Source organism: Primulina tabacum, chromosome 11 (assembly GCF_025594145.1).
Source record: "Primulina tabacum isolate GXHZ01 chromosome 11, ASM2559414v2, whole genome shotgun sequence".
Classification (NCBI taxonomy): Eukaryota; Viridiplantae; Streptophyta; class Magnoliopsida; order Lamiales; family Gesneriaceae; genus Primulina; species Primulina tabacum.
In genome coordinates, this window is record NC_134560.1 from 21,103,589 (window position 1) to 21,112,878 (window position 9,290).

Below are 9,290 nucleotides of genomic sequence, written 5' to 3' on the forward strand. Positions count from 1 at the left end.
CTTTACATCGAGTGCTGAATCCTATTCTGCTTCTGGGCCCGGATCTCCACGCTAACTAAATCTCTCATCCTCTTCCTGATCCTGATCCTGTCCCACCTGTTGTCAAGCACACATACAAACAAGACAACAGACGGATAACTCCGGTGAGAATTACATTCCCAGTATAAATCATGTATACATGCATTTAATATAAACAGATATAACATAGCATGAAACAGATGTTCATCACATGTATCAAAATCAGAACATGAATCAATATAAACATCGAATCACACTCTGTGATTCTTAGACTCTGACTCGACTTATCCTAATCTAGGGATCCCGATATGAATAAGAACGTAACAATCTCTCACCTACTCCCTCGGTCGTGGTGACGGTACGTTCTTATTACGGACTTTGGTCCTAGCTATACGGAATATCGGAAATAGAAGTCGCTCTTCTTCTAAGTCACATCGATATGACCGAACGTCCGGTGCCTTGGCGGTTCTGTCCAAGACTAGGCGGGTCTTCCCTGGCTTATCTTGTCGAACCTCTGTGACATTGTGCAATGGCCCAGCGACTATTCTATCACTATCAGGCCCCTCTGTCACGAGATCAATCGCCTACGACTAGGCGCATCAGCCTATGACTCAATACATAAATCAATAGACCAAAGATAACAATCACATCAATTGCAAATATCAATGCAATAAGATGAAGTATGTGATTTTGGGAAACTCCAGTCAAATCTAACTCGAGTTGTGCAATCCCGCATCAACATCAATTTATACCTTTCGTTTCGTTCTGTCGATTTGACTCTGTCGAAGTCTCGAACTCCCTAGCTATCAAATCAATCTGGCAATAACAATATCGAATACACTGTATCAATGTATAACTCAATTCAAGACCTGTTCTAATCAATACTCAAATCAAACATAATCAGATCCATATCAATGATATCATGATACAATCTCAATCAATACTGAATCTGATCAAATCAATCTACTGATGTTTCGATGGCATAACAATACAGTCTTGATAACCCCGTCAATCTCCACATCACAGATATAATATCACAACTCATACTCGATATCAATACGAATCATAATCTACAATAATAACAGGTCGTGATATCAATTCTGTACAATCTCGATCATATTACTTCAGAAAATCATAACAATTACATACACAATCTGTTCTTCGATCTGACTTCAATTATATACTGATCTGTAGATCCAGAATACATAATATCAGTCCAATCACAATTTCCACAATATCATAATTTCAAACGATATTAGAATTCAATAAAACTTACGTCCTGTTGTAGTTGTCGTTGTTAGGAACACAGTACTGTACTCGGATTCAAATTCGGACGGCCAGATCGTTCACAATTCAAAATCTAAAATCAAAGACTTACGAATTCCTCAGATTCCCAATTCGTTCTCCTTTTCTGGTTGTTGAGGAAATGAACCATTGTATATATATATATTGCATGAAATGGTACAAGTGGCTCGTTGCATGTTCTGCATGTCTCGCCGCGGGTGCGCTAAGCGTACTGTATCACATCCAACAATTCAGAAGACACAACCGCGGGTGCGCTACATTTTGTACCGCAGGTGCGCTACCCTCACTGTCCCAATACCGCAGGTGCGGTAACTTTTATGGCGCGGGTGCACTGACTCTACTGTACACCAAACTCGAATTGCAACGTCGCCTATCCATGTCTGTTCTTCCATTCCCTTAGTCATAATACATGATAACTCAAAAGTATCAAACTAAAATTTCGGGCATTACATTTCACATGAATCCTACACGCACTAGTGCACCTTCATGTCTTGTTTTTCCCTCGGATGCATCTCATTTCAATTTTAAGCCTAGTATTATCAAACTTTTACCCAACTTTCATGGCAAAGATTCTGAAAATCTATACATGCATTTACGAGAGTTTGAAGAAGTGTGCAACACATATAATGATCTAAATTGTAGCATGAACACCATTCGACTTAAGCTTTTTCCTTTTTCTTTAAAAGATAAAGCTAAAACTTGGATACAAAATCTTAGATCGGGATCCATTCGAACTTAGGATGAATTGCAACAACAATTTTTGAAAAAAGATTTTTTCATCTCAAAGAACAAATTCTCTTAAAAGGCAAATCATCACTTTCACTCAAAAAAAGGATAAGCTTTTTATCAGTTTTGGGATAGATATAAAGAATTGTTTAATCTTTGTCCACATCATGGTTTTGAAATATGGAGAGTTATTTCTCAATTTTATGAAGGCTTAACACCTAAATATAGACAAATGGTTGAATTTATGTGTAATGGAACATTTGAAGACAAACATCCAAACGAGGCAATTGAGTATCTCGATTCATTAGCTGAAAATGCTCAAAATTGGGAGACTCATTACAAAAAAAATGGCTTTTCGCAGTGTGCAAATTCACTTTCCGAAGCGCGCATTGCACGATGCACAACTGCAAGCTGTTGAAAGTTCAACATTATCAACGGCGTGCCTATGCGCGCCGCGGATAATATTATCTACGGCGTGCGTAATAGTATCCGCGGCGTGACTGCGCACACTGCAGATAATATACGTCGCAGATAATAGTATCCGCGGCATTCACAGATAATATTATCTGCGGCGTGCTTGTGCACGCCGTTGATAATAGTATCCGCGGCATGCATAAAAGCACGCCGCAGATACTATTATCGATAGCGCGCGGGCGCACGCCGTGGATACTATTATCGATAGCACGCACACGCATGCCGTGGATAATATTATCTGCAGCATGCAACGTACGCTGTTAATATTCATATCCGCAGTATGCAAACAAATTCCTACATCGTTCGTTTGCAAGCCGATAAAATCAAATTCGTTAAAAAAAAATATCAATCTAATGGACAAAAACAATAAACCAAAATTTTACAAAAAATTTAGTGTAACTTTAAGTTTAATCAACACATAATTGATAAATTTCATTGTTTTTCAGTATATCAAAACAGAAAGTCTGAAAATCCAAAGCAAGATAAGAAATCTATAACAACTAGCTGGTACATATATAACAATGATTAAACTTTCAATACACGCAAATCAGTAGAATATGTATCAATCGCACAATACTCTAAATTAGATAACCATGCGACCGTGCTTCCTATCGCGTCCTCGAGAAACTGTATTTCATCATTTGGTCGAATTAGGTCCACCTTCTCCAAAAAAAATCAACCCAAACTTTTCAAAAAGATTTAACAAGAACAACATGATGCAATTTTGTGTTTGGATCTGTGGATGCAATTCGACCTTCTGCAACAACTAATTCATCAGCACACCAATGAAGCAGCTTACATTTAGTATTAGCACGAATATCTCCAAGACTCACATTCCTCAAATTTTAATGTAAATAAACAATGAAAAGTTATTGATTCAACCGTATCTATTTTTGTAACAATTTTGCGGTTTAAAAATACACAATTTAAAGATAATTACCTGAGAAACATGATCAAAATCACCATTTTTCTTGGCACCAATATCGATATCACCATTGCTACCAACTTAATTCCCGATACCACTACCAATACCACCACTAGCAACCTAATTTTACTTTCAAATCGTGTCAAGAGATGTAATCATGATAATTCAAAAGCATTTAAGTGTGTATATATACCGAACATATTTTTTATATGTTTTTTTTACTAACCTGTTCTTGCTGATTTTGTTTATTCATACTTTGTAAAAACATGAACCTCATTTCTTGCATTTCTAGCTAATTTTGTTGCATTTGTTGTTGAAGGCTTTGTACCATAGTTTTAAGTTGTTGAACAGTTTCATTTTGTTTCACAGAAGCTCCAACTTTTGATGGTATAACTCTGAAGCCCATTCCGCGCACACTACCCCGAGCTTCCTTGCCAAACACAAGGCTAATTGCATCATCAACAATGTAAGTTTTGTTTTGAGATTCAGGTAGACATTCTTGTATTTCTTTCTGCAAAAAAATTTTTTGTTTTGAGAAAATAACATAGTTATCTGCAAGAACCAAGAGAAATAATCGGATTAAAAGAACTAGTTTGAAGGTTATCATCTCATTAACCCATAAAGCTACATGCTGGTACCTAAATCTGAGCGACAAATACAAAAGCAGCGATAACCAAGGTGAAGATCATGCCAAAGCTATACATAATTATCAGAATCAAGAGAATGTTAATGGTATGTCAATATAACCAATCAAGATCATGTCCTCACTTTCTATAATGCACATAATCACTTATTTGCCATGAAGTTTTCACTCAAACATGCAGTCCAAAGAATGAAAATCACCATGATAATTTTCTTCACTTCGTCTAATTTTTCCCGACTTATCCCTTCTGTCATAATGAGCATACTGTGTCAACATTTAAACCAACAAAAAGTTCTCTAGAAATGAATAAACTTAAATCATCTAGAAATATTCTCCTGCATTTTTCATAAATTAACCCTTAAATACTTATTTCCCAAGATGTTAACTTTAACAGCTATGTTTGTTATGTGTGGTTATTTCAAACAGCTACGTGTGGGAGACATCAGCAGTTTTACAGAATGGAAACCAATGACCAAATATGTACTCTACTTCAGAACAAAAAATGAATATGTTAATTCTATTTTCCCAAATAAACATTACCTTATACAAGAAAAATGGTGCAAAGTTAATCTAATTTTTACCATTTTCTCTCCAACAGCTTCAGTACTAGGCTCTCCATTTTTTTTCTTGTGACCTTCAATCCAAACTTGCGATCTCGTAATTTTTGTATCTGTCGGGCTTCTCTTTTCCTTTAATATGAGTATATATACAAAATCGTTAGAACATAATTCAAAAGATGTATATATCACTAATTACATAAATTATAAAAAATTTAAAAAATTTTACCATAATGTGAGCCAAACGAGAATAACCAATCCGGCTCATTGTGTCAATGTGATCTTGTTTTTTCCTCATCGCTCTAAATCTTTCACTGTTTTCCTGAGATTAGTTAAAATCGCACAATCAAACCGTTCAAAAGATTAAAACTTAGTAGTCTCTTGCCCAACCAAAGCAACACAACGAAATGAAAAAATGAAATGCAAAACTTCTTCTCCAATTTCCAGGGCACATCCAATATTACAGTGATGGATTCTTCCCGAATCACGTCGCAATCTGATTAAGAAGAAATGCTCACATGAACGAGAACAATACTGGAAGGGAGAGTAATCAGATCGCAACTTGAACAAGCTTGTGGCTTATTAATGCGCCTTTATCTTCATAGCAACTAAATGAAAGAATGCAATATGTCCAAACAACCATTACATCCAAACACACACCTAAACTACTGACAAAGCAGTTTCGTTGGGGCAATAGCACAATACATTAACCACAAAGATATAAATAGCACCAAAAAATTGAAAGGTAAAGCAAATGTATTAAGTGACCATAAAAGAGTCCAGAAAAATTCTCACTTGAAAGTTAGGTGATAATGTCTTCTGTACAAACAAGTCCCACTAATTTTGGTCCATAAATTCAGGCTTCAAAAGATTGAGATCTCGTGAAGCCAGTCGACTTTTATTAGCTTCTCGTACAAGTATTTGCAATCTAGATTTCCTATCTCGCCACAATTTTGCTAAATTTCGAAAAATTGATTTCATTTCACAATCCTCAGCTTTGTAAGTCACCTGTACATTAAATAACAATAAAATATGTCAACATTTTTTTATGAAAATGGAAATGAAAAATTAAGTAACTAAATACATTACCTAAAGACAGATCCACATCTTATCCTTCACTTCTTCGATGATGTCATTCCATCGATTTAATGTATAAGGCACAAATTCTTTTATCATGCAACCTAGGAAAGAAGCGAACTTCACTGAATTATCTCCAATCGGCTGTCCAAACTAATTACGCTCCAGCTCTTTACACTTTTCTTGGTCACTAATTATTTTCAACTTTGATGCACCCCGTCCTTTTTTCTTATCTGTTTTCTCATCATCGATTGGTTCTTTACCATGCAAATCATGTGATGAATTAGCTGAATTGTTAGAATCCATTCTCGATAACCTATTAGACATATTTTCCTGTAAAATGGAAAAAGATACATTGAAATGTATTAGTGTGCTTTAGTAAAATAAAACAAGATTTAAAATAGAAAACAATATAACCTGAATTTCATCTACAGATCCTTTGCTACGTTTTTTGACAATTTTTCTTATCTTTGGAATGTTATTTAATGACTTGATAAACATGTAATATGACATGATGCATCACTGAAAATAAACAAGAAAATAAATACATTAAACACTAAATAAATAGTTACATAACTTCATAAAAAAATGTATCAATCAAAATAAATAAGTATAAAATCTATGCCTGAAAATTTCTGTCATGTCTCAGTCACATCGATTCCCTCACACTCATTCCTTGAGTACGGTTCTTTCTCAGTAATGTTAATCTCAAGTAGGGACACATCAAGAGGTGTTGATGACGTATAAGCATCTTCTTAATTCAAGCACATTCATGTTATTAATACCCCGCAGCGGCGCTTTTAGCAACACATACCAATTTGTTTCAACATTGTCCCTGGAATAGAATACTTGCTTTGCTTGTGATGCTAAAATGAAAGGATCACTTTCAAAAGTTTTTAGTCCTTGGTGTAAGCTGACAATTGTAAAACCATCTTCAATTTTGATATCAGTTCCAGGATTGGCCCAATCACACCTAAAAACAGACACTTTGAAAGAATAGTAGTCTAGCAAAACAATATCCCGTATAACCCCATAGTATGGTAGTCTTCCTGCTCTAAATGAATTGTCATTAGAATTAGATTGAAAAACAGTATCGACTTCAATGGAAACACCACTATCTTGTGTCGACCTTCCAACATCAATTATGTGGAACCGATGTCCATTTACAATATATCCCGTATAAGATGTAACATGCTTTCTTGGACCATGTGCTAGCCATTGAATTCGGTCTGAAGAGTTAACATGATCCTCTTTTGATAACCATTCAGCAAATGTTTTCATATGTTGCATTTGTAACAACGGTTTTGTTACTTAAGAAACGATGATCTGTTTGTTTAAGCTCGTCAATGTGCATCCTAAATAAAATAATTGAATGGAGATGTTAGAATACACAAGATATGTAATAGATCAAGACTAACAATATGAAACTAACTACACTCAATGTAAGTAAGGTTCAACTTCTACTGTATTGAACAACACATATCAATGTGCAACTTGTAACACATGATCCTCTAAAATCTTTTCTTTCCCTTTACAAATTGGACGACCTTTTGATAATCCATATTCCAAATTATCGTTCCTATTACAACGAACACCAATACTAGAAGCATTTTTTATATAAGCACTACAAAATGCCATTTGTTCTTCTGCGAGGTAACACTCGGCTCTACAACCTTCTGGTCTTGCCCGGTTCTTCACATACCTTTTTAGTATTTTCATAAATCTAAATCACAAAGCAAAATTCACATGGAAGAAGTGTTGATAGAAAAATCTAAATCTTTTTATAATATAAAATTTGTCAAAAAGATTAATGATTATTTTATACCTTTCAAATGGATACATCCAACGGAATTGTACTGGCCCACACAAGCGAGCTTCTCTTGCTAAATGAATTGTCTAGTGAACAGAGATGGTAAAGAAAGCGGGTGGAAAATACCTTTCCAACATGCATAGAATTTCAGCAATATTCTCCTTGAGTTGTTCTAAACGGTTCCTGTCTAATACTCTGTGACATAATTCATTGTAAATTACACTCAACAAAAATATAGCATTGCGTCGACCTTTCGGTAGAAGATTTCTCAATGCTACTGATAGCAATTGTTGCATCAGAACAAGACAATCATGAGATTTCAGCCCAATAAACTTACGCTCTTCTACAGAAACACAGTTACCAATATTTGAGCTATATCCATCAGGTAACTTTATTTTTTTCAACCTAGAGCAAAATACATCCATTTCTTTTTTAGATAATGTGTACGGGGCAGCAGACAAATGATATTTAGTTTCTCCTTTTTCTTGAGGATGTCATTCTTGTCTAATTTTTAAGTGTACCAAATCTTTGCGAGCATTCACACAATCTTTGGATTTTGTCTTCAGGTTTAACAATGTGCCTATGATATTCTAGCAGAAATTCTTTTCAACATGCATCACATCAAGTTATGACGTAGCAGGAGGACCTAAAGGTAACCATCAACAAGCTTCATAGTGTTAGTTAAGAATATTTCTAACATTTTAGTAACAAAAAATAAAAAATTTGCAAAATCTAATGAATAGATTGCAAAATAACTTACACTCCAATATGGAAAATCCAAAATAATTGACTTTTTCTTCCACCTTTGAACTGGTTTTTGTACCTCTTTTGAACTATCCTGCTTCTTCCTCTTTTTTCTCAAAGTGTTGACAGTCTCACCCTTTTGCTTTTTATCCCAGTCATTTTCAATATCTTTCAATACATCGGCAATTTCTAACCCATTCAAAGGTCTAGGTTTCCCTTTACTCTCTTTTTTCCCATTAAACCACTTTTTTTTTCTGACGAAATGGATGATTAAGAGCAAGAAATCTCATGTGGCCTAAGTATGCAAACTTTCTACTATACTTAAGCCACATAGAACATATGTCTTCACCACATATTGGGCAACCGAGTTTCCCTTTTGTGGCACATGCAGCTAGGTTTCCATAAGCTGGAAAATCATTGATTGTCCACATCAAAATAGCTTTCAGATTGAACATTGACTTGCTAAATGCATCATACGCCTCCACACCGGTGTCCCACAACTCCTTCAAATCCTCCACAAGAGGTTCCAAGTATACATCTATATCATTTCCCGGTTGCTTTGGACCTGGAATCAGTAATGTCAGCATAAGATTTTATTTTATCATGCACAACAATAAAATAAGGTTATAATTGACCAAAATAACTGGCCAACAACTATATCTGGAACTAAGGTCACAAAAAGGGTTGAATCCGTCTGTTGCAAGGCCAAGGCGGAGATTTCTAGGATCTGATACAAAATCAGGCCACTTATGATCTATCGTATCAAGAGTGTTTAGAAGGGGGGGTTGAATAAACACTCACAATTAAAACTGATCTTTTTCGAATTTTGAGTTCAGTTTGGTGACAAACTGATTCTCGGAATCTTGTTGGTCAATGACAATCAGTTAAACTAAAGTAGTTGCAGAAAATAACTGACTGAAAGATAGAATACGAAACTGAAATAAAGTAGGCAAGGGTTGTTTCTGGATGTTCGGAGAATTTAATTACTCCTACGTCACCCCTTCTATCTCA

The 9,290-nt window shown here is 35.2% G+C and overlaps 1 protein-coding gene across 1 annotated transcript; it reads right to left on the reverse strand.

Moving 5' to 3' along the window:
• Window positions 1-3,383: 3,383 nt before the first annotated feature.
• On the reverse strand, window positions 3,384-5,624 carry LOC142518635 (uncharacterized). The gene is made up of 5 exons (XM_075621428.1): window positions 5,444-5,624; window positions 4,878-4,970; window positions 4,673-4,780; window positions 3,675-3,959; window positions 3,384-3,568 (listed from the first exon to the last, which is right to left on the reverse strand). Exons 2-4 carry the CDS (start codon window positions 4,944-4,946, stop codon window positions 3,741-3,743), a joined length of 396 nt encoding a protein of 131 aa, XP_075477543.1. The 5' UTR covers window positions 4,947-4,970; window positions 5,444-5,624; the 3' UTR covers window positions 3,384-3,568; window positions 3,675-3,740.
• Between the last annotated feature and the right edge of the window lie 3,666 nt (window positions 5,625-9,290).